General features: G+C 58.1%; 1 protein-coding gene across 5 annotated transcripts; it reads left to right on the forward strand.

The window, feature by feature from the left end:
- The first annotated feature begins 1,954 nt into the window (after positions 1 to 1,954).
- VILL (villin like) lies at positions 1,955 to 23,876 on the forward strand. Of its 5 annotated transcripts, none has more exons than XM_036867851.1 (20): positions 1,955 to 2,034; positions 9,821 to 9,887; positions 10,055 to 10,129; positions 10,472 to 10,668; positions 11,943 to 12,051; positions 13,320 to 13,430; positions 13,734 to 13,933; positions 14,317 to 14,395; positions 14,499 to 14,597; positions 15,310 to 15,448; positions 15,675 to 15,775; positions 17,737 to 17,874; positions 17,980 to 18,138; positions 18,672 to 18,851; positions 19,428 to 19,573; positions 20,566 to 20,710; positions 22,473 to 22,658; positions 22,826 to 22,897; positions 23,090 to 23,326; positions 23,617 to 23,876. In XM_036867851.1, exons 2-20 carry the CDS (start codon positions 9,822 to 9,824, stop codon positions 23,728 to 23,730), a joined length of 2,553 nt encoding a protein of 850 aa, XP_036723746.1. In that variant the 5' UTR covers positions 1,955 to 2,034; position 9,821; the 3' UTR covers positions 23,731 to 23,876. The 5 variants fall into 5 exon arrangements, with proteins under 5 accessions (XP_036723746.1, XP_036723744.1, XP_036723745.1 ...); XM_036867849.1 differs by lacking the exon at positions 1,955 to 2,034 and adding an exon at positions 4,370 to 5,263; XM_036867852.1 differs by lacking the exon at positions 1,955 to 2,034 and adding an exon at positions 8,524 to 9,252.
- The last annotated feature ends 250 nt before the right edge of the window (positions 23,877 to 24,126 follow it).

Raw genomic sequence — 24,126 nt, forward strand, 5'->3', positions numbered from 1 at the left:
CTAAGGACTGTCTCTTCATAATGATACCTAATTCAGATAACAAAAAACACCAGGGTCAACAAGCTCAGCAGATGGGTCTTATCCCCATTTTGTGGATGAGAAAATGGAGGCCAGTGAGACAGTCCTCTGCAGTCTATTCTGTCTGTCTTAGGGATACAGGGTTCTGCCAGGCATGTATATTCATCCCAAAGAACACAGGGCACAGTGTTATATCAGGCCAGGAAACCTAATATTTACCCAGAGACACACCCCAACCCCCCCCCCCCAGTTAGTCTGTGCCATGCCCCTAGGTGCCCTCTCCACAGTAGAGCACCTGGCCAGCCACAGCGGTCACCCCAGCTTCCTCCCTGGTTCTGGATTCCTAGGCTGTGTCCCTCTCTGTCCCTCTGTCTCTCCTTTGCTCAGCTCCCTAGCCCTCTCCCTCCCCTTGCCTTCTCTGGCATTGCCCCCAGGCCCCACCTTTGCATACAAGCAAACAAATGGTTGAGAACTGTCACTGCCACTGAAGCTGGGTTTAAATGGTCTGGGGTGGACTTGAGGATCTGTATTTTTAAGGGCCCTCAGGTTTCTAATGGGCAGCCAGAACTGAGAATCACTGGGTTAGGAGAGGGTGCTGTAAGGGAGGTGTGGGGTGGGAAACCTAGAGCCCGCATAGCCTCCTCCTGAAGGCCTGAGGGTCCAGTGTGTTCTCCTTGGAGATCAGGCTAGTGGCCATGCCAGTTGGTGAATGTGGGCCGTGAGCAACCTGTTGATTCACAGGCAGCCCTAGCACAGGAAATGTGTGCCACGCCAGCATCCCAGGTTACACAGACTGTGCCGCTTATCCATAAACTCAGCAGACTGTCTTCCCAGGTGGGCTTTCCCCAGCCACTCCTCCCCACCCTCCCCAGCCTCCTAACCAGGTCCTGGAATACAGAGGTGATAGGTGCTCAAACAAGAAAACATCAGGAGGTGAACTCTTAGTATGCCAGGTCCCAAGCAAGTGACCTCTTGATGACCTGTTCCCTTCCCACCTATTCAGAGGACCCGTGCCAGCCCAGGTTTCTAAGGGTTGGCATCATATTTTTATGTGCCCAGATGATTCAAAGGTGCAACCAGGGCTGAGAACCCCCACTCTGACTGGCTATGGAAGAAAAGAAAGTCCCCCAAAACTCTTCCAGGCCTGACACCTCCAGGTATGGCAGAGGAGCTATGGGCAGGGCTTAGGGGGAATGGCATATATTGCTTTACCTGAAAGATGTTATGTATTCATTGCAAAAAATTCAGGAAACTCAGAAAAGTACACAGAAAACACCATATGGACATTGGGAGTCTTTCCCAAGGCAGGGGTGAGGAGGGGGTCCCAATAAGAGCCCCAGATGCCTGACAGCTCCCTGCTTTTACAGTGAGGTGGGGAGCAGAGTAGCTACCCCCACTTCACATTGGAGCAGTGGATCGCACAAGCCACCGGGAACACCTCACCTGGCGGGAGGAGGGGGTAGGGAGGGTACCGTCCTGGCCCCAGCTGTGTCTAATTGGGGTGGGTGCACGGGGGCTGCGCAGGGCCACGCATTCCCCGCCAAGGAGACGCAAGGCAACGGCACCTTCTCGTTCGCAGAGACCTAGGGCTGTTCTCTGGGCCGTCCTCGGCCTCGGGCACTCCGCACGGCTCATAAGAGTGGTGGCCCCCGCAGGCACAGGACAGGCTCCATCTCCTCGGGCCCTGGCCGTTCCCATGGCGCCCTCGGGGGAGTCGCTCTCGGACCGTGCGCGCCCTGGTGACCGTGTCACTGCTCCTCCGCGGCCTGCAGCCAGCTGGGGGGCGGGAGGGGACCCACGCTGGCCCAAGGCCGCTCTCCTCAAGGGCGTAGGACCGGACGTTTCCAGGCCGTGGGATCCAGGACACTAGTCAGGCAGCCCCTTCCCCGGCCCAGGTCCTGTCCGCGCTCCGGAGGGGCGCACCCCCCGCCACCTGGGACCCGGTCTCCACGAGAGGCAACAGGACTCGGATGAGACCTGGGACACCAGGACGCCGAGGTGGGAACCAGACCGCAGGTAACGTGGGGGCGGGGCCTGGAGGGGCGGGGCCTGAGGCGGGGCTGGCATCCAGCGCCTGCCCCGCCCACTCCAGGCTCTCCGACGCCTTTGTCAACACCGATGCCGAGGGGGCTGGGCCTTCGGAGATAAGCCGGTGGGAGGGTGGGGGGCGGGGAGGAACAGAGTAGCGCTGAGAACCCTGGGAACGGCGGGGCGAGGGTGGAGGCGGGTCGCGGCGTCCCGGGGCAGGAAGAGGTCAGTGGTACGAGGGGGTCATGGCCAGGGCGGTGCTGGATGAGGCAAGCCAGGCTCAGTCCCCTTCTGACTCCAAGCCCGGATCCGTGGGAGGGTGGCCGAACCGGAGGAGGGGTTGACAGAGCTCCATTCTTGCTCCGGAGGATGAAGGGAGAGGCCGGGTACCCTCTCGTCCTTGTAGCATACTGGCTGCCTGTGATCACTGCTCTGGGCCTCAGTTTCCTCTCTCTGTGCCAAGGGCCTGATCCCATGGAGCTTGTCCACACCAGACACAAAACAATGCTGCTCATCTGGACCCCAGGCCAGGCCCTGGGCCCACTGCCACCGCTCCGGGCCTTGGGTCACAGATTACAGGGTGGGGAGGTTCTGGAGTAGGGCAGTTATGAGAGACTTCCTAGAGACCCAGAGAAGTCTAAGGGGAGGGGCCTTGGAGAGGTCCTTGTGCGCCGCCCCCCCAACTAAGCTGCTGAGGCTGCATTGTGCCAGGTGGGGTGTCCTGCCCACAACGAGGGCAGAGGGAGGTGCCATTTTGGTTGAGTCCAGAATGTGGAAAGTGAGCCATGGGAAGATGTAGGGGAGAGGCTTCCAGGCAAAGGAAACAACAAGTGCAAAGGTCCAGAGACTAGAATGAGAATCCTGTAGCTGGAATGAAGTGAGAACTGGGGACAGTGATAGGAGATGCAGCCAGAGGGATAGGCAACTGGGGATTTGATTTTAGGGAAGCCTCTGGAAAGTTTGAAGCAGGGGAGTGGCATGGTCTGATTTATGGTTGAAAGATCCCTCTGGCTACGGCGGGAGGATGGATGTAGGGACCAGGGAGACCGAGAGAGGAGCTCGTGCTGCCAGCTGGTGTGAGAGGCTGCTTCCCAGAGCAGGGCAGGAGTTGTGAGAGGGCTAGCCAGGCTCAGGGGCCCAGATGAACCAGCCGCTGGCCAGTCTGCTGGGTGTGAGGGAAGAATAGGAACCGAGGATGGCTCCCAGGTTTGGGGCCTGAGCAACTGGATGTTCCTGCCATTTCCGGAGGCTGTGAGGAGGTAGATCTGAGAGAGGCCTGACGTGGATGTCAAGCGTAAGGGCAGACGTGCCAGGAGAGATGGGACCAGATAAAGGAGATAGATGGAGGCTGGGGGAGTTCGGGAGGGGTGGGAGTCAGGATCAGAAGAGAGCGTTTCCATGGTGTTTACAGCCTGGGGACTGGAACTTGGGAAAAAAATAGAAAGGAGACGGGCGAAGGAGTGAAGGCTTGTGCCTGCTGACATTTAAAGGCCCCAAAGGAGGCGGCCAGTGCGGTGGGGAGAAAACTTGGGCTGGGGGAGGTTTCAAAAGGAAGGGTTGGTCAGCGGAGTCCCTGGTTGGTGGAGGGGAAAGGTAAGGTGAAGACAAGGAGCCAAGCCCCAGCTTTTGGGCTCTGGGGACTAGGAAAGGGCCATCATTTCCAGGGAATGAAGAACAAAGACCAGCCAGGGTGGACTGAGAGAGAAACTGAGATGAGGTAGGGAGAAGTGACTGCGTGAGATTTCGCTGGGCCCCAGACAAAAGGAGTCGGGAAACGGGTGTGCACAGGCAGAGAGGTGGAGCCAAACGCAGGCACCTCACAGGCCACACGCACAGTCACAAAAAGGAACAGAGGCTCAAAAAGGCATTCTCCCACACACAGGTTAGACACACAGACACACACAGGGATTGGCCAAGTGCCTTGTGACACGGGCCTCCCTTCACGCACAGGGACCCAGTAACTCTATCTGTTAAACACAGTCACACACCGGCAGTAGGTCCTCCTGGGCACAGCTGGACCCAGATTTCCTGGAGTCCCCCCACCCTGTGACAGAGAGCAGTGGGGGTGAGGACTGGACATGGGGAAAGGGTCTTGGGACCAATGGCAGCTTTTTTTTTTTAAAGAATTTTTTTAAATTAATTTATTCATTTATTTTTGGCTGCGTTGGGTCTTCGTTGCTGTGCACGGGTTTTCTCTAGTTGCAGTGAGCAGGGGCTACTCTTCGTTGCAGTGCGCGGGCTTCTCATTGCGGTGGCTTCTCTTGTTGCGGAGCACGGGCTCTAGGCGCATGGGCTTCAGTAGTTGTGGCGCACGGTCTTAGTTGCTCTGCAGCATGGAGGATCTTCCTGAACCAGGGCTCGAACCCGTGTCCCCTGCATTGCAGACGGATTCTTAACCACTGCGCCACCAGGGAAGCCCCGGATGGCAGCTTTTAGCAGTGTTCCCGCACTGGAAGGGGCATCCACACCGGCTGCTCCGTGGCTGGGACTGAGGCCTGTGGTCTAAGTTAAGGATGGCTGTGCCCCTGGAGGTTCTGGAAGGCTCTGTTTTCCAGCTCTTCCCCCACCCCACAATCAGGAAGGAAAGGAGGGGGCAGCCTAGGCGTGGAAGCGGCGTGTTCCCTGCAAGGGCTGGACTGGCCTCTCCCACGATGGGTATCAGGGCTCCCTGGGGAGGGCTGTGCCGGGCAGTGAGCCCGAACTGGGGTGGGGAGGGCAGCAGAGATGCAGGAGGGAGCCCTGGCCACCTTCCCCCACCTTCTGAAGTGACCTGGGTCTCGCAGAGCCAGACTGCCGACCCCCCGAACCAGCCTTGGTGCTGCTTCCTCCTAAAGTTTGCTGGGGTGGCCTGGCCTTCTGGAGGTCAGGGATCAGGGACTCTCAGAAGGGAAGTCACAGTGGATTCCACACCCCACATCTTGGTGCGGCCCAGGCCTCCATCCCCCGCTCTCTCTGGCCACCGGTACCCAGGAGGTGAGGCCTGGCAGTCCAGCCAGGGGAAGGGGTTGGCTCTCAGAGAGCTGGGTCAATATTTGTTGACTGACTAACTGATTGACTAAGTGTGAATGCCCCAGCCCGACAAGTGCTGGGGCGTGTCCTGCTGGGCGGGAACAGGGATTCAGTTACAGTGTGGGGGAGGGCAATGGGCAGAGCCTGGCCCTGAGCCAGGCCCAGCACTGCCCACAGGCAGGGTGAAGGAGCGAGCAGTCTCCAGCAGGTAGGCCGGGCAAGGAGGGGACTCGGGGGGGGGGGGGGGGGGGCCGGGTGGGGAGGGCTGCCCCAGATCGGGTGTACCACATGGGGTCACTGGGCTCGGGGCTGCCGAGGGGCCGGCAGAACTGGGAAGGCAGCGAGCAGCCCAGCAGGTGAGAACACTGGTGGAGGCAGGGAGGCTGCGACCAAAGCGACCCTCAGAGGCAAGAAAGTGTCAGATTTTCTATGGGGCGGGGGCATGTCTGTCTCCCAGAGTCCATACACCTGGGGCCGGGGCCCTGTCCGTACCTCCCACTCCAGCAGGCAGCGCCCCCCGCCCCCTTCCTGGAAGTCCGGCAAAGTGACCTCAGGGCCCGCCCCTTCGCAGGATCCTCAGGAGGCGGAAGTTACACACCTAGGGGAGAAAAAGGGGCACCAGAGGAGGGAGGAGGCTCTGGGTAGAGGGAGGGGCGGGGGGTGTGGAAGGAGGGGGCCCCCGAGGGAGAGACAGGGGCCCCTGGGTGGGAGGGGAACCCAGGGAAGGGAAAAAGAGGCCAGGGGAGAGAGGGTGCATTGGGGAAGGAAAGGGGTGTGAGAGGGCGGCCCCAGGGGAAAGGAGGGGGCATCTGGAGGACGAAGGGAGCACAGAAAGGGTGGAGGGGCAGTCAGGAGAGAAGGGGGCACTGGGGAGGGAGGATGCATGGGGGGAGGAAAAGGAGGGGGCACCGGGACAGAAGGGCACGTCAGAGGAGGAGCTGGACATCTGGGAGAGGAAGGGGGGCCACGGCTGGAGGGAGTGAGCCCCCAGGGAAGAGGAGGGGGCTTCCGGTAGGAGGAGAGGATACCCGGTAGAGGGTCTCCACTCGGGGTGGGTGATGGAAGGGGAAGAGGGGACACCCTCGGGTGGGAAAGCCTGGTGGGTCAGAAGGGGCACTCTGGGGAGGGAAGGGGCCTTCTGAGGGAGAAGGGGCTGCCTGGAGGAAAGAAGAGGGTGCTGGGGAGAGAGGGCCCACACCCTTTGAGTATCCCTTCTCCGTCCCCCCAGAATCCAGTTGGAAGACAGGTTACATGGGATGAGGCCTCAGGCCCTGGGAGCCTGAGAGTTTGGCTCCGCAGGCTGGCACGGGATATGCGGGCACCCTCCAAGCTCCCTGGGGATGATGCTGTCCCCACCCCGTGAAACCAGCCCAGTCCCAACTTCCTGGCCACAGTCTGACTTCCCTGCCCCACAGGGAGCCCTGGGGACCCCTGTGCTGAGCCAAGCAGTCTTCCTGTCACTCTGTCACTATTTCACAGTTACAGCTCCTAGTCTGTACCTCTGGTCACTGCCTGCCTGTGCCCTGGTGGTTGTCACTAATCACTGCTTCTGCCCGTCACCGCTGAATGTCACTACCCCTGTCACTTGATGTCATCACATGTTTCCTGTTGCTTGAGACCACCGTTACATGGTCACCGTGTCTGCCTGTCACTCATGTCACTGTCACAGCAACAGGCCATCACTGCAACAGCAGTTCTGGGTGCAGTTAGAGCACATGGTGACTCCCTTCTCCGTCCGCTTTCACTCCTGCAGTCATGGGCTGAGGACCTGCCAGGTGTCAGGCAGCAAGAGCCGGCAGTAAACAGGAGGACAAGCCCCTGGCCCCGGAATCCTCTGCTCTAGTGAGGGAGGCCAGGCCATCAGCACACAGGGTCTCCAGTATGGGTTCAGGGAGGCAGCTCTAGCCCCGGCAGGACCCCCCTCTGCCCGCCCTGTTCTGGGCAGCTCCCTCTCCCACCCCACCTCACCCCACATCCATGGCAATCTTGGCCCTCTTTGAGAGGGCTGGGTGTTTCCCACTGTGAGCTCACCAGGGCCTGGGCCCGGCCTGGACAAAGGCGTAAGGAAGCTGGGCCACTCGGTGCCACCTGTCACGCTATGCCTCTGATTCTGTAACTCTGTATCTCCCCTCCCACTTCATTTCCCTGATCATGCAGGGTCAAGGGTGTTCCTCCTGCTGATACAGCACGGCTAGAGTGGAGTGGAGAGGGGAGGGGAGAGGAGTGAACACCACACCAGGGCCACTAGGAGTGAGAAATTCAGAAAGAAGGGACTTCTGGGTCTATTAGGCAAAGCAGCAGCAAGAAGGAAAAGTTGCAGCTGGCAGGATTTAGGTTACACGTCGAAAGAAGTTCCACGGATGAAGGAATGACCAAACCTCACGCAGAGGTTTCTGAAGGAGGGGTGCAGGGAAGCCCGGGGTCGTTGAGAGTCACCTGCCAACATGTAACAAAATCCAGAGCCCCCTTCTTCCCCAGATCCCTCTCATTCCACGCTTCTCTCTCCTGTGCACACTCAGAACCACAGAGCACGGCAAAGTTGCTGTTTGCGGAGCCAGTGGCTGTTTGCAGTCTGTGTGTATTAAGTGTTCAGCTCTGTTTCAAGAATTTGAGAATGTTTTGGTCTGATCTATGCAAACTGCTCATGTTAGCTAAGCCTGTCACTTGCTGCAGAGTCTGTCACCTTCAGAGACAGTCCATGTGTGCAGAGTCTGTCCTGGGTTTGCAGAACATTTGTCTTATCTGCAGAGCTTCTTTCTGTCCTGAGCCTGTTTTGAGAGTGTCTTTTTTCAGAACCTGGGTCTTTTTAAACAGTCTGTCCCTCTTTCCTCATGGATAAGATATGCTTTTATTGCAGAAGCGGCCCTGAACGCAAGCCTATCCCTGTCTCCCGAGCTTGTCCTGTGGCCTTGGCTGGGACATCTCTTTCTGCCTAAAGACACTGTCCCTGTCTATAAAGCATTGTCTGTTTATAGTTCCTGGCCCTGTCAGCAGAACCTGTTTCCTCTGCAGGGAGTATCTCTGTCTCTAGACTCTGTCCCTGTTCACAGTCTTTTCCTATTTCAGAGCCTGTTCTGTCTGCAGAACCTGAGCCCTATTTGTACAGTCTGTGACATTTTTCAGAGCCTTTGCCTATTTGCACAGCCTGTCTGAACTTCCCTGGATCGAAACTCTTGTCTGCTTGCAGGCTCTACTCCTACGAAGAGTTTCTCACCGCCACGGGTCACTGGGTCTGGGAGCACCCCTGTCTTTCGACAGAGCACGTCCCTGTTGGCAGAGCCCATGCCTGTCTGCACAGTCTACTCCTAATTCCATGTGTACTTGTTAACAGAACCTGTCCCTATTCATGGAGCCTTTATCTGTCTCTAGAACTCATCCTTTTCTAAAGCCTGTCCCTGTTTGCTGAACCTGGGCTCTCTACAGAACCCAGCCCCGTTTTAAGATCTTGCCCATGTCTGGGGCATCTGTGCTGGAACATGGAGCTGATTTCCTGGCCGGCTCCTTTCAGCAAATCCTGCCCTCTCTGAAGACACTGTCACTGTTAACAGAGGCTGTCTGTTTGCAGAGCCTGTGTGGGCTTACAAAACCTATCCCAGTCTGCCAAGTCTCTGTCTATACAGGCTTTGTCTGCAGAGCCTGTGTCTTTTTGCAGAGCCCGGATTGCTCTGCAGAGCTCACGATTGCTTGCCCAGTCTGTTCCGATCTCCTTGTTTGCAGGATTTGCGGCTGTTTCCCAAGGCTGTCCCTGCATGCAGAGCCTGACCATGCCTAGAGAGCTTTTGCCTGCTTCAGAGCCTGCCTCTGTCTGGCAAGCACTTCTCTGACTGGTGATGCCGTGTCTCTTTGCAGAGCCTTGCCTATCTATGTGCCTGTTCATATCTGCAGAGCCTGTCCCTTCTGCAAAGAGTCCCTGTCTTAAGGGTTTGCCCCCATCCACATTTGCAAAGCCTTTCCCAGTTCTGCAAAGCTCCTCCATACCTGCAGAACCCGGGACTGTCTGTAGAGCCTTTCTCAGCGTTCATAACCTTTGCCTGTTTGCCCAGCTTGTCTGAATTTCCCTGGGTCCAGTCTGTGTCTCTTCACGTAGGTCATCCTTACAGAGGTGGTCCCTGTCAACAGAATTCATCTTCGTCAGGAGAACCTGTGCCTGTTGCATCCCTTTCTTGGGTCTGAGGAAGCTGTTCCTTTTCTCTGCAGGTGCTGTGTCTCTTTGCATGGCTATCTCCTAACTGTCTGAAAGACCTACGCCTATTTGCCTTGTGTGCAGAGCCTGTCTTGTCTACAGGACTCTGTCTCCCTTCAAGAGCCTGCCCCTGTTTGCAGAGTCTGTCCCTGCCTACAGCACCTGTTGTGACCAGCAGAGCCCTCGCCTGGCTGCAAGCCTATCACTGTCTACAGTGACTGTCCCTGGCTGCAGATCCTGTCTGTATGCATAGCCTGTTTCAAGCTCCCTGTCTGTTTGCAGAGGTTGTCCATAGACTCAAAGCCTATCATTGTCCACAGAGCTCAGCCCTGTTTCAAGAGCACAAGCACAGATGACAAGGCAGGTCCCTGTTGCAAAGCCTCTGTGCCGACGTCTGCAGTACCCGTCCTGGTGTGCTGGCCCTTTTGTTTACGCAGCCCTCCTCATGAGAGGCACAGGCTATGATGAAGGGTCTTTGGAGAGCTGTGCGTGGGGAGAGCTCTTGCATAGAGCCCAGAGTACAGGCGGCCAGGGCCTGAGGACTCTGGCTCCTGTTCCCTCCCTCACTCTTTCCTGATCTAGGATGGACACCAACGGGGGCCTCCCAGCCATCGGGAGCCGCAGGGACCTCCACATATGGATCACTGAGGTGAGCTGCACGACCAGACACAAGAGCTGGTGGTAAAGACAGCGTGCAGGTCTCTGAGACCAGGCTTCTCCCGCCCCCCACTCAGAGCTCCCTCCCCCTCCCCCGCAGGGTCATGGCTGGGGGGAACGGGGTCTCCCAAGTTGTCACTAGGCGCCCTCCTCTCCCAGAACCTGAAGATGGTGCCGGTCCCCGAGCGGGCTTATGGGAACTTCTTTGAGGAGCACTGCTATATCGTCCTGCACGTGAGCACTTCAGGAGTCTGGGGGGCGGTGGTGGTGGTGGTGGGGGCTGGCCCTTTGGGGGTTCCATGGTGCAGACTAAGCTCCGCCCTGGGAAAAGGCAGTCTGGGAGCCCAAGAATCGCATCCCATACGGAGGCTGCTGCCTTTGAGGCCTCTTCACCCTTCCCTCCCCGGTCTCCGTCTCCTGTCGGTGGAAGCACCTGACCAGTCTCCCCACAGCCCTTCGTACATCCTCCACCTCGGTCTCCATCTCCGCCCCAGCCCTCGGGCCCCACCCCACTCCTGGGACCTCAGCCCCTCACCACACACACAGACGCAAACACCTGGGCCCTCGGTCCCCCAGAGCCTGAAGGCCACGTCGGGGGCGCCCAAAGACCTGCACTACTGGGTCGGGAAGGAGGCGGGTGTGGAGGCGCAGGGTACGGCGGGCTCCTTCGTGCAGCACCTACAGGAGACGCTGGGTGGCGCCACCGTGCAGCACCGCGAGGCGCAGGGCCACGAATCCGCCTGCTTTCGCAGCTACTTCCGCCCTGGAATCATGTGAGTGAGGCGGGCAGTGGGCTGGGAGGGGCAGGAGCCGTGGGGTGGCTGGCGGCCTGGGGCAACTGTCTCCCTCATCACAGTGTGTGGGGTGGTTTTTCTGAGGGGGGGCGGGTGACAACTTATTGACATGCAAATCATACCATACAACCCACCCATTTAAAGCATACGATTCAGTGATTTTTAGTGTACTCACAGACTTGTGGGATCCATCGCTATAATTTTAGAACGTTTTCATCACCCCCAGAAGAAGCCCCGTACCCTTTAGCATCACTCCCCATTTCCCCCAATACTCCCTTGCCCCAGTCTGTATAGATTTCCCTCTTCTGGACATTTTACTTAAATAGAATTATACACCACCATTTATGGATATACCACATTTTAATTATGTATTCAACACTTAATGGACATTTGGGTTGTTTCCACTTTTTAGCTGTTATGGGTAATACTGTTGTTAACATTTGTATACAAGTTTTGGGTGGTTTTTCCCCACAGTTTTATTGAGATATAACTGACACACAGCACTGTATAAGTTTAAGGTGTACACCATAATGGTTTGACTTGCATATGTTGTGAGATGATTACTGCAGTAAGTTTACTCACCATCCAGTATTGTATACAAGTTTTTGTGTGGACATATGTTTTTCATTTCTCTTGGGTGTATACACAGGAGTGGATCCCAGTGTTGTTTTTGAGTTTGCTTTTCTGTTACTATGCCCAATAGAAATATGTCTTTTGCTGTAAATTGCTTCAAATATTTATTTAATTAACAATTACAATATATTAGGTCGAACCATAGGAAATTGCCAGTATTTGATCATTTCTGTTGAACCTGATACGTGTAAATAGTATATACATAAATGCATGCACACATGTATACATGCACATGCAGAAAACACGCCACCCCATGTATGTCCACCTACAGATGGGCACCCACATACATCGGTGAGTATTCATGTCCACCTACACACATATACGCGGTTGCGTGAATTCCATGCACGCACATCTGTACTCACATGGATAAACAGATACACGTTATGCCCCACATGCATACATGTATATACACATTCATGTGTCCACGTATCTACACATGGATAAACACATGCACATTACTGCCCCCATATGCTTGTACACACGTGTTCATATCTACTTGCACACACGTATTAAACAGGCACGTGTGTGTCCCCACATGCGTGCATGCAGGTGCGCACATCTGCACTCACCCCTGCGCATGGCAGCATACGGTCTCACGTGGGACCCCATGCTCTCCTCAGCTACCGGAAGGGAGGCCTGGCCTCTGCCCTCAAGCACGTGGAGACCAACGTGTACAACATCCAGCGGCTGCTGCACATCAGAGCGGGGAAGCACGTGTCAGCCAGCGAGGTGAGAGCTGCCAGGGATGCCACCTGACCTTGGACTCAGCTGGACTGCGTGTCCTGAAGTGTAGGGAAGTGTGGAGCGTGGTGGGGACAGTGGGGGGAACGCGGGAGGTCAGCATTCCCCGATGGCCCATCCTGATGAGGAGAGAGAAGGCAGAGCCAGGCTTCCAGCCCCACCCCTCCCACAGCTCCTTTGACCCTCTGTTTCCTCATCTGTCCCATGGACACACTGAGAACTAGGGAGGTGAGGCAGACAAGATGATGCACCTGGCTGGCCCTGGTAAGCAGCACAGTGGGAAGTAGCATGATTTGGGCAGGTGCACAGCCCCACATTCTCATACACATCATAATTGTCACCCATAGACACACCCAGTGTCTCCACTGTTAGCCCTAATGCCACTCGGTCCATAGAGTGCCCTTGTGCAAATTAGATCTGAGTGCCCCTTACTTCCATCTGTCAGGATATTGATGGAAAATACTGATCTTGTGAGAACAAGACGGTTTTCTGCCATCAGTGTAATGAACAGTCAGGAGTTTGATGCCTGCGATGTGAATGGTGACACTGAGTTGTGTACATTACTGTCTGCATGGTATGTGGCAGCTCTGTGACTCACAGACAATCCCACCGAGGCTCATGCAGTGTCACCCACAGATTTAGTGATCATACATCCCCGGTCATGCAGCGCCACCATGCAGCCCCAGGTTTTGCCTGTTAGCCTGACATAATTATTCAGAGCTCCCACTTTTACTCTCCAAAGCATTGGGACGATAATTGCCCTTTTCCACAGATAACACACTGTCCCCCACACAGGCACACATGCACTGTCAGCCAGGAGCTCATACACTTCTTCACATTTGATGTTCACCTACACACACATCTACACGTGTGGATAAACTGATACTTGCGCCCCACTTGCATCCATGTGTCTGTGTACGCATGTACTGCTGTAGACTTGCACTGAGTGAGAAGTGTCGCACTTGGTCACGGACACCCTGTGAAATGCAGCATAACCTACGCTTACACATGCCCAGAGATGCACCCAGCCACGTCCACAGTGACGCTCAAGTTCTCACATGCTTACATGGATGTGTGCCTGCACACCATCAGAGTGGTGTCACACTCACACATACACCCAGTTGCACACAGCTTCATGCACATAAGTGACACACCTGAGCTATGCGCACGTGGGCAAGGACAGGCTGCAGTGCCCCTCCACCTGGGTGCGGGTGGTATGACACACTGTCTCCCTCCCTGACGCCTGGCTGTGGCAGGTGGAGCTCTCCTGGCACAGCTTTAATAAGAGTGACATCTTCCTGCTAGACCTGGGCAAGATGATGATCCAGTGGAATGGGCCCAAAACCAGCACTGCTGAGAAGGCACGGGTCAGTGTCTGCCCCGGGAACTAAGGGGTGCAGTGCTCGGGGAGAGGGGTGGTCCTCCAGGTGCCCGTCCTCCAGCTACCCCAATAGGTGGGCTTCGCTCTCGCCTAAGAAGCTGAGAAGCAGCTACAAACTGAGTCCAGATCCTGAACTGGTGTTACCCCTGGATGCCAGGATAAGGGGATACCTCCCCTGGCCCCCAGCCTCTGGGAGCTGAGCAGTGACAGGAGGATTCTGGGCTGGACTGTCTGAGAGGTGAGGGGGGGCATTCTGGGGATGCTCTGACTGCCAGGTCCTGTCCCGCAGGGCCTGGCCCTGACCCGCAGCCTCCAGGACAGGGAGCGTGGTGGCCGTGCACAGATTGGCGTGGTGGATGATGAGGCTGAAGCCACTGACCTCATGCAGATCATGGAAGCTGTGCTGGGCTACAGAGTGGGCAACCTGCACACCGCCATGCCCAGCAAGAGTACTGACCAACTGCAAAAGGCCAATGTCCGCCTCTACCAGTGAGCAGGCTTTGGGAGTGGGCAGGGTGGGTGGAATAGCCCAGGCGTGCATGTCCGTTGTTACTGCAATAACACGGTGTCTCTAGGAAGCCCTCTAGAAAAGGTTCATGGGTTTCTGGGGCAGGCCATGTGGGACCTTAGACCCAGCCTGTGCTCTTGCATGGCTGCCTTTCTGAGAACGCATTGTACAGACAGGGCGACTGAGGCCCTGAGAGGGCCAGGGAGCTGCCTAAGTCTTCACAGCAAGGCTGCAGTGAAGACCTCAACCTGGGCCCCCAGCCCCCAAGCCTTCTGCCTCTGGAGGTGCGAGGGGCAGTGGTAGCTGGAGTGGAGCCAGGCCCGGGAGGAGCTGAGCTGCCCGCATCTGGATGCCTGTCCCCTAGTGTCTACGAGAAGGGCAAGGATGTGGTGATCCAGGAGTTGGCGACCTGCCCACTGGCCCAAGACCTACTGCAGAAGGAGGTGAGGCATGCCTGGCCCCAGCCATCCCATCCATCTCCCCACCCACTCCACAAGCCCAACCCAGTCTGGACCACCTACTGACCAGCCCCACTTTTGGTCCCAGGACTGCTACATCCTGGACCAGGGTGGTTTCAAGATCTACGTGTGGCAGGGACGCATGACTAGCCTCCAGGAGAAAAAGGCTGCCTTCAGCAGGGCTCTGGTGAGGCTATGGGGCCCTGTCTTAGAGGGACATAGCGCTGCCCTGGTTCCTGGGTAGGGAGGAAACCGCCCTACCCTGCAACCTAAGCTGGGAGACATCCATGTCCTGGGGTCTAAAGAGAGAGGTAGTCCTGCCCTGGGGCCAGGAGGGGGATACATCCTGACCTGGGAGCCCTGTCTGATGGAGGAGGACATAACCCTGCCCTGGGGTCTAAGCCTGAAGACCCACCGCCCTGTCTGAGGGCAGAGACACAGCTCTGCCCAACGGTCCGAGGGGGAACACAGGGCCCCTCTCTGGGGTACCGCGGGCTGTGGCCTGCCTTGGGGGCCCTGATGGGGGGGAAGACCAGATAGCATCCAAGAAACCATGTGTAAAAGGGGGACGTGGGGGACCCGCCTTGAGGTCTGAGGATTCTCCAAGCACTGGGTGCTCCCTCCTTTTCCAGGAGGGGAGGCAGGGCTCTGCCTGGGGTCTGACGGGTGGTCATAGCTGGCCCTTCCCGAGGCCCGGACGAACGGGACCCTGCCTGTCCTCAGGGACCTCGGAGAAGTCGGTAGTGCCGGAGCCAGCTCCTTAAGCCAGTCATGAGCTCAGTTAATTAACGCTGCTCAGCGCACTGTTTGGCCCCGCAGCGTGAGCGGCAGGTCCTGCGGCTGGGGCGGGGCAGTGGGCCCCTGGGCCACACGCTTGACAGAGCCCCCCCGCCGCCCAGGGCTTCATCCAGGCCAAGGGCTACCCGAGCTACACCAATGTGGAGGTGGTGGACGAAGGCGCCGAGTCGGCCGCGTTCAAGCAGCTCTTCCGATCGTGGTCTGGGGAGCAGCGCAAGAACAAGCACCTCCGCGGAATGGGTGAGGGGGCGTGGCCGGACGGCGGAGCGGAGCTCCGAGCCGCGGCTTCCTCAGCGATGGGCGGGGCGGGGCGGGGCTGGAGGGGCGGGGCCTGGGCGGGGCCCAGAATCTCCACCGGAAGGGTGAGGGGGCGTGGCCGGAGGGAGCTTCTTGCGTGATTGGCTGGGCTAGGCGAAGTCTGGGACAGGGCAAACGTCGCCAGTGACACCCTCTGTCCCACCCTCAGGTAAATTACTTCAGGTGAAACTGGACGTGGGCAAGCTGCACAGCCATCCTGAGCTGGCGGCCCAGCTCAGGATGGTGGACGACGGCTCTGGGAAGGTGGAGGTGAGGGGCACTGGCTTGGCTGGGGGAAGATGGGCGCACAGGTGTAGGCTTTGTCTTCAGGTGAACCTTATGGCTGCTAAAGTGACCCAGGTACGCCCAGGTGCACATCTACACACAATCAGGGACACACGGGGCATGGGTACGTATACACGCACCCTCCGCCCTGCCAGCTCATACGCATCACGCGTACAGTCACACGCAGCCACGGCCACTTGCTCAGTAACACTCATGGCACCCAGCACGGTAACATTTGGACAATTAATTGTGCCCTTTTGTCATATGTATGACACATACATATTATAATATAGACACACATACTCACACCTTGTGATTGCACTTATTCAAACAATTGCAAACATGTAAGCATACAAACTCTACATCACACATGATCACAGCCCCACACGCCCAACACAGAGTCACACCCTGTCAGCCAGCCGTCTGGTCTCAGACCAATGTTCTGGGAGATGCAGAGGTTGGGGGCTCCTTCCAGGCTCTGTACAGGGCAGGGTTGTATCTTGACTAATTGGGTCACCCCCAGGCAGGACCCTTAATTCCTTCAGGGCTCAGGTTTTTATATGTAAGATGGGGCTAAAGCTGTGGTCCCACCTGGCCCCGAGGCTGGCGTGTGGGTGCTGAGAGCTTATGGGAACAGGACAGCTGCGCCTGTGTGAGGCACGCTAGTTCTCAAGGTAGGCCGAGGTCAGAGAAAATACTGTTTCTCCAAGGTGCCCTCTGACGTTTGCCCTACTATGGATGGACAGTGGCAGTGAGTGGGGAGAGACTGAGATAGGAGAGGACGGGGGGGCGGGGGGTTGGAGGGGGAGGAGGGAGAGGAGGGAGAGAGGATGACAGGTTGGGGGGACAGGGAGAGACAAAGAAGAGGAGACTGAGAATGAGAGAGGGCGGAGGAGACCGAATAGAGGGAGGAGGGGATGGGATGCAGAGCAGGGAGGGGTGAGGGCACAGGGAGAGGAGAAGGGGGGTCAGGGAGAGATGGGGTACCCAGGGAGAGACAGAGGGGCAGCCAGTGAGAGAGAGAACAGGAGAAACAGGAAAGCGGAGAGAAGGGCAAGGGAGGAAGGAAGGAGGGGTCTGCAGCCCAGGCCCCAAGCACAAAGGCAGGGAGGGGACGCCCCCCCACCGCCCCCCGCAGCAGGCTAGGGGACAGGCAGCCAGAGGGGGCGCCCGAGCCAGGAGGCCTGGCTGCCAGGTGAGTGCTGCTCCTGGAGGCGAGTGGCTGCAGCCAGCCTCTTCTGCAGAAGCAGGATTCTCGGTGCTCTGGTCTTTTCCAGAGACTGCTGTCAGGCTCTGTGTGGCCACGGGATGCCCAGATGTTGTTTCTTGCCATGTCGAGGTGAGCGCTGTTACCCCCACTTCACAGGTGGGAAAAACTGAAGCTCAGAAAGGTCTCACTGCCATCGTGGGTGACCGGGATTCAACCAGGGTTTGCCTGGCTCCAGGGCCCATGCTCGGCTACCCACAGGAACAGGACATCACATTAAGTGTGACAAAGTGTTTCCCTTTCAGTCTTTGAACAGGGTTTACTTTTTTAAGTGACACTTGAAAAAAGGAAATTTTTCCAAGAGCTCCAAGGCCTTGCTTCTGCGCAGCTTCTGCTGCCCTGGCCTGAGCAGAGAGCAGCTGTGCAGGGCTGTGGCTGGTGGGGTCAGGCTGGGGTGGCATCTGGCAGCCTGGGCAGCCTCCGGAGTCCTCACCACTTGTTTGTCCCAGGCACCACACACCAACTCAGAGTCCTGGCTAAGAACAGGCTGGCACAAGTGTGGGTCCCAGGGGTCCCTGGCGGAAGCACAGAGTATAGGGTGGGCACAGAGCTCGGGGGGAGCCCGTTTGCACAGATGAGGCATGCCCCCAGCTGCAGAGAGCTTCCTGGCTGGACACAGGGTGGGTGGGCTAGTTCAGGTGGAGGCACCACCCCTGCCTGTTGGTCCCCTGTTCCCCAGGTGTGGTACATCCAGGACTCATGCAGGCAGCCCGTGGACCCCACGCATCATGGACAGTTGTGCGCAGGCAACTGCTACCTTGTCCTCTACACATACCAGAAGATGGGCCTCGTCCAGTACATCCTGTACCTGTGGCAGGTGCGCCGGCCTGAGCAGGGTGGCGGGCACCCTCAAGCCCCAGAGCTGAGGAGCTGAGAGTGGGGTCTGGGAGTTGTGCCAGGCCCTCACCACCCCTGCCCGCAGGGCCTCCAGGCCGCCGCAGACGAGATCAAGGCCCTGAAGGGCAACGCCGAGGAGCTGGACCTCCAGTACCATGGAGCCCTGGTGCAGGAGCACGTGACCATGGGCAGCGAGCCCCCGCACTTCCTCACCATCTTCCAGGGCCAGCTGGTGATCTTCCAGGTAGGGCCCGCCTTGCTGCTGTGGCCGCAGCCTCTACACTCCTCCATGCGCCCATGGCCCTTACACGCATGTGCTAAGCACCTTCTCTGCAGGTCAGGGGCCCAGCGGTAGCCCCTTGGCTTCCTGGTGCTTGTCCGAGGCCCAGGAGCTCCAAGGGTGACCCCTGCCTGAGTTTCTTCCCCCATCCCCAGAGGCAGCCACAGAACAGACGCACAAGTGCGGAAGCAGAACGGAAAGGGAGCCGGGGCCTTACCTGGGGTCACACCCAGGCAAAGCTGCTCCCCACTTTCCGTCTTCAAGGCCTGGGGGATCCATGCTCTGACCCCTCGGAGATTGGGTGAGGGGTCTGTTTAGAAAGGGCGTGGTTCCCTATTCTAGACCGATGGGATCCTCACGCTCCACACTCAGAGGGTAGAAAACAGAGGTGGCTTCCAGAGAGGGGGCCCTGGGTGCCGAGGCAGTTTGGCCCCCACTGGGAGAGGAAGGCGGCCCCAAGAGCCCTTGCCTCAGCCTGAGGCCCAGCCCTCTCGTAGGGGAGCGCTGGGCACAATGGGAAGGGGCAGCCAGCGTCCGCCACAAGGCTCTTCCACGTACGAGGCACCGACAGCTACAACACCTGGACCCTGGAGGTGCCAGCCCGTGCCTCAGCCCTCAACTCCAACGACATCTTCCTGCTGGCCACAGCCGGCCTCTGCTACCTCTGGTTTGGGAAGGTACCCCAGCAATGACCACTTGACTTACTCCTGGGGCAGCGGTGCCAGGCCAGGGAAGGGTCCACTCCGCAGCGGAGGCTGACTTCAAGTCTAGCCTCAGGCCGGAGGGAGGTGGGGGAGAGGCCACAGTGTCCCTTCTGGGACCTGGGGGAAGTTATGGGTGGACCTGGGCATCCACGGGTCAGAGCCAGGCCAGGCCCAGGCTGCCTCCCCTCCTTCCTGCCTCGTGCCGGGACCATGTCCCTTCCCAAGTCTCTTGGGAAAAGGAGGCCTAGTTCAGATTGCCAGGGTTTTCTCTGATCTTCAGCATAAACCATGAATGATCTCCAAGCCTGGAGGTCCCCCTCCTGTGCTCTGGACCTGGAGAGGTTCCAGGTCCCTGTGACCTTGATCAGCTGAGGAGACAGAGGAAGGAGGGGGAGGAAGGGAGACACTCTTTCACGTGTGCCCCGCCACGAGCCCAGGGCTCCTGGGACTCAGGCGCGGCTCCGCACAGGCTCCTGTTAGTGGGGGATGTGGCGCAGGAGGTGAAGGCCCCTCCCTGTGCAGGGCGTGACCCAGCTCTTTGCCTGCCAGGGCTGCAGCGGTGACCAGCGTGAGATGGCACGGACAGTGGTCACCGTCATCTCCAGGAAGGACAAGGAAATGGTGCTGGAGGGTCAGGAGCCTCCCCACTTCTGGGAGGCCCTGGGGGGCCGGGCGCCCTACCCCAGGAGCAAGAGGTGACAAGGCTGGGAGGAGGGTGCTCTCCTGACCCAGAGGAGGAAACTGAGGGCCAAGAGGGTGGGTGACTGATTAAGGGTCACACAGGGAGGTGGAGAGGCCAGACTAGAGCTGAGAACTCGTGGCTCCCCAGCCCAGGGGCTCCCAGGAGCACAGCCCACCCTTCCCTCCTCCCTAACTTGGAGCAGGAAGATGCTGGGGACAGCAGGGCGGTGGCGCCCTCTGCTGGCCGAATGTGCTCCCTGCACGGTCCCCGTCCTGGACCGTCCTATTGGCAGAGGGCCAGAGGGCAAAGTGCATTCCCCCACCCCACAATCCCCACGGGTGGTGTCCCCGGAGCGTGTGTGGAGTGTGCAAGAATAGTGTGTGGGGGGTGTGTAAATGGATAAGGGTGTGTATGGGAAGGAAGGGCAGAGTGAGGCCTCAAAGGGAACTGGGAGTGGAGAACCTGCCGCTCTTTATGTCTTTGCGGCCCGGCTATGCGCTGTGCTCCCCCCAAGTCTCCTGAGCTCCTAAGTGCTGCTGTCGCCCTCTCTCAGCCTGGCTTCCGTCCTCCCACCTTGGGCCTGAGGCCTGCCTCCTGGGCTCCCGGTCATGGGTGGGGCCAGTGGCTCCTCCCTCCCAGGGCGGCAGGGCTCCAGCTCGGCCCTCCCTCCGCACTCAACCAGCCACCCCCTCCTTCCCCGTGCTCCTTCCCCGGGAAATTCATGGGGCAGCTTGCACCCCGGCTGCCTGTGGGAAGACAGACTACCTAACCTGCTTTCCCCACTGACACGAGGACACGGAGGCCCAGAGAAGGGCAGGCGTTTGGGAGTGGATCCTGGGATGGGTGGAACTCAGAGGGGAGCGGGTGCCTCCTGCTCCAGGAGGCATTGTGTCCCAGCCCCTGGGGGGCGGTAGAAGGGTGCTGTGCTGGGGGCTGGCTTGGCCCAGGCTGGTCAGAAGCCCAGGTCTCTCTGCGCCCCTCATGGCCTTGTGCCATGCTGGCCAGGCTCCCCGAGGATGTGTCCGACTTCCAGCCACGACTGTTTGAGTGCTCCATCCAGACGGGCCCCCTGGTCCTCACGGAAGTGGTGTTCTTTAGCCAAGAGGACCTGGACAAGTATGATGTCATGTTACTGGACACCTGGGAGGAGGTGCGGCAGCCTGGGTGCCTGGCTGGGGTGTGAATGGGGGGGTGTCTGCACCTGCGTAACTGGGTGTGAGTGTGTGTGGCTTTGTGTTTCTAGCCATGTGACTGCATATAAGGCTGCGGGTGTGTGACTATCTACGACACTGTAACACTGAGTGGGCAATTGTTTGACTGTGGATAAGACATCAGGGACGACTCTGTGACCCAGGGAGCCTGTGGGAGACTGTGGCTGTGTGTCTGGGACTCATGTGTGGTTGTGACCGGTTGTGTAGTTGGGTGTAACTCCGTGTGCCTTATAAGGGCGTGTATGAGTCCATGCAACTGAGTGCCCATGGCTGACATGTCAGTGCTGAGTGGGTGGCCATAAAGTGACCATGTGTGTGTGTGTGCACGTGCGTGTGCGTGTGCATGATTCCTCTGTGTGACTGCATTTGATCTCTAGTTTATTTATTTCCTCTCTGGTCTTTATTATTTCCTTCCTTCTGCTGACTTTAGGTTTTGTTTGTTCTTTCTCTAATTCTTTTAGGTGGTAGGTTAGGTTGCTTATTTTGAGATTTTTCTTGTTTTTTTGAGGAAGGCCTGTATCGCTATGAACTTCCCTCTTAGGACTGCTTTGGCTGCATCCAATAAATTTTGTATGGTTGTGTTTTCATTGTCATTTGTCTGTGTGCCTGCATTTGCCTGTGTGTGTGCAGCTGTGTGTAATGGCTGTGTGGTCAAGGAACTGGCTATAAGTGACCAGACCATGTATAACTGGTGACACTGTGAGAGAGAGACAATGTAACTGGCTGCAGGTGTGAGTGCCTGAGTGACTGAATTCGTGTGACCATGTAATCATGTTTCTGTGTGGCTGGATGTGATGGTGTTTCAGGCTACTTGTGTTTTCAGGCTGTGTGATCCATTGTAACTGTGCTTAGGTGCAACTATGCGTGAGTACGGGTGACAGTGTACGGCTGTGATTTGCCATCTGGCTGAGTGGTGATGGACAGTTGTGTCTGTGTATCTGTGGTCATGTGTGTGTATATGCGTGTGTATCTACATCACTGTGCCTGGGACTCTGTGTGACTGTGGCAAGGAGGCCTTTGGGCTCGCATCCCACTCAGAGCGCAGCCAAAGCCCCTCCCCCAGCCCTGTGACCAGCGGCCCTGACTCTCCCCCTCGCTCGCTCTGCTCCAGCCACCATGGCTTCCTGGCTGCTCCCTGAACATGCCAGCGTGCTCAGGGCCTTTGTACTGGTTGTTGTTTCCTCTGCTCAGAACACTTTCCCCCCAGACATACATGTGACTTGCTCCCCCACCTCCCTCAGATCTTGACTCCAGTGTCATCTTCTCAGTAAGGCTCTCCCTGACTCTAATTTAAAATGACGGTATCCACCCCACCACCACCCCACTTCTCTTCTTTCCCTGCTTTATTTTTCTCCATCTGATATACTACATATTTTACTTATTTTTCTGTCTCCCCCAGCAAAATGAAAGCTCTACAAGAGCAGGGATTTCGTCTCTTTCTTTCTCATGGTTGAGTCCCCCGTGCCTAGAACATTGCCTGGCACACAGTCGGTGCTCAGTAAATATGTGTGGGTTGATTGCACACATGCATGCCTGAGACCTCCTGGCACATTTACGGGTGTGTGGGTGTGCAGTCAGCCTGCTGGGTGGGTCTGGTTGGCTGGAATGTGTGCATCGGGTTCTGAGACCACACGATGGGTAGGGCTGGGAGGGAAGTGGTCAGCTCCACCCGCCCAAGGCCAGCCCCCCTCTGTGGCCCAGATCTTCCTGTGGCTGGGGGCAGCTGCGAGTGAGTGGAAGCAGGAGGCCGTAGCCTGGGGCCGGGAGTACCTGAAGACCCACCCAGCAGGGAGGAGCCTGGCCACGCCTATCGTGCTAGTCAAGCAGGGGCACGAGCCTCCCACCTTCACTGGATGGTTCCACATGTGGGACCCCTACAAATGGACTGTGAGTGAAGCCTGAACCCCCCCATCCCCTCCTTAATCCTGGGAGAGGGGCCTGCCCTGGCAGACGGGGGGGAGCCATTGCCCTGCCCAGGGACCTCCAGTGTGTGGGGGGAATCTGGTCCCATTGGTGCCCCTCCATCCGGCCCCCACCCTGATTCTTGTCCCCAGAACAATCAGTCTTATGAGGAGGTAGTGGAGGGCGGCCTGGGAGCAGTATCTGCCATCTCAGAGATAACAGCAATGAGTATTGGGGCCTCCCAGGGGTCTGGGCTCGGCTGGCATGGCCCAGAGGGCAGGATGAGCAGGGAAGGAGCCAGGCGCCAGTAGAGGGCAGGGGTGGCAGTTGGGGGCAGGAGGGCTGGTGGGCTCAGTGTGGCCTCCCATGGGAGCCCATCCCCCAGCTTCCCCAGCCTGAGTCCCCTCTCCTGACAGGAGGTCAACAACTTCCGGCTGTCCAGATGGCCAAGCAATGGCAGGGCAGGCCCGTTGGCCCTGTCGGCCCTCAAGGGCTCCAAGGACAGCTCCGAGAACGAGCTGGAGCTGGGCCCCAAGGCGGGCAGCGGCAGCAGCAGCCCCGGATCCGTGGCCAGCGGGAGCCTGCCCCGAGAACAGCTGAGGCACCAGGCTGTTGAGGACCTGCCGGAGGGTGTGGACCCGGCCCACAAGGAGGTGGATGCCTGAGACCCCCGCCCTGCCACTCACCGCCCCAGCACTAATGCATATAAAGCTGAGCTGCCGGCGCCCAGGGCATGACCCACCGATGGTGGGCAATGGGCAGGCTGCCCGGGGAGATGGGTGTTCCAGATAGGGTGATGGGCAGAGAGATGTGGGAGAGGATGACACCAGATAGGGTGATGGGCAGAGAGATGTGGGAGAGGATGATAGGGTGAGTGGGACAGGGTTCTGGGCTCAGCTGACACCCTTCCTCTGCACCCACTCCCTCCTCTCCCCCACCCCAGTCCTATCTCTCAGACTCTGATTTCCAAGAGATCTTTGGGAAGTCCAAGGAGGAGTTCTACAGCATGGCCAAGTGGAGGCAGCAGCAGGAGAAGAAGCAGCTCGGCTTCTTCTGAACCCCGGCCCTGCCGGCTCCATCTACGTGGCCAAGATGCCTGCCTGCAGGCATCTCCCCTACACATATATGAGCCCCTCGGGGAGGCCCTCCTGGCGCACCCTGCTTGGAGACTCCTGGGTCACTAAAATAAAAGCCTGTGGCCTTCACAAGGTATGGTGAGTGGGCTCTCAGGTCTGGGTCACTCAGCAGGTCCGCCTCTGGGGAGAGTGGGCCTCTGGGGTTGGAGGGGTCGGCCGTGACATTCCAAAGACTGAGCCCTCCATACCCTCCGCCGTGCAGGGTTTTGTTTCTTGCTGGTCCCTCCTGCCCAGGGGATAGATGTCCCCCCCTTGCTCCAGTGTGAGGGTGGAGAAGTGGAGAGTGAGGTGCTGGGGCTCCAGTGCTCTGGGGCACG

The sequence above is a fragment of the Balaenoptera musculus genome, chromosome 11 (assembly GCF_009873245.2).
Source record: "Balaenoptera musculus isolate JJ_BM4_2016_0621 chromosome 11, mBalMus1.pri.v3, whole genome shotgun sequence".
NCBI lineage: Eukaryota > Metazoa > Chordata > Mammalia > Artiodactyla > Balaenopteridae > Balaenoptera > Balaenoptera musculus.

Bases quoted from the DNA above. Each gene is read 5' to 3' on its own strand.
- VILL (XM_036867849.1), top strand. From the start codon at position 5,112: ATGCCCCAGCCCGACAAGTGCTGGGGCGTGTCCTGCTGGGCGGGAACA. The intron at 15,449-15,674 runs GTGAGGGGGCGT...TCCCACCCTCAG, and splicing joins CAAGCACCTCCGCGGAATGG to GTAAATTACTTCAGGTGAAA. The intron at 22,898-23,089 runs ATGAGTATTGGG...CTCTCCTGACAG, and splicing joins CCATCTCAGAGATAACAGCA to GAGGTCAACAACTTCCGGCT.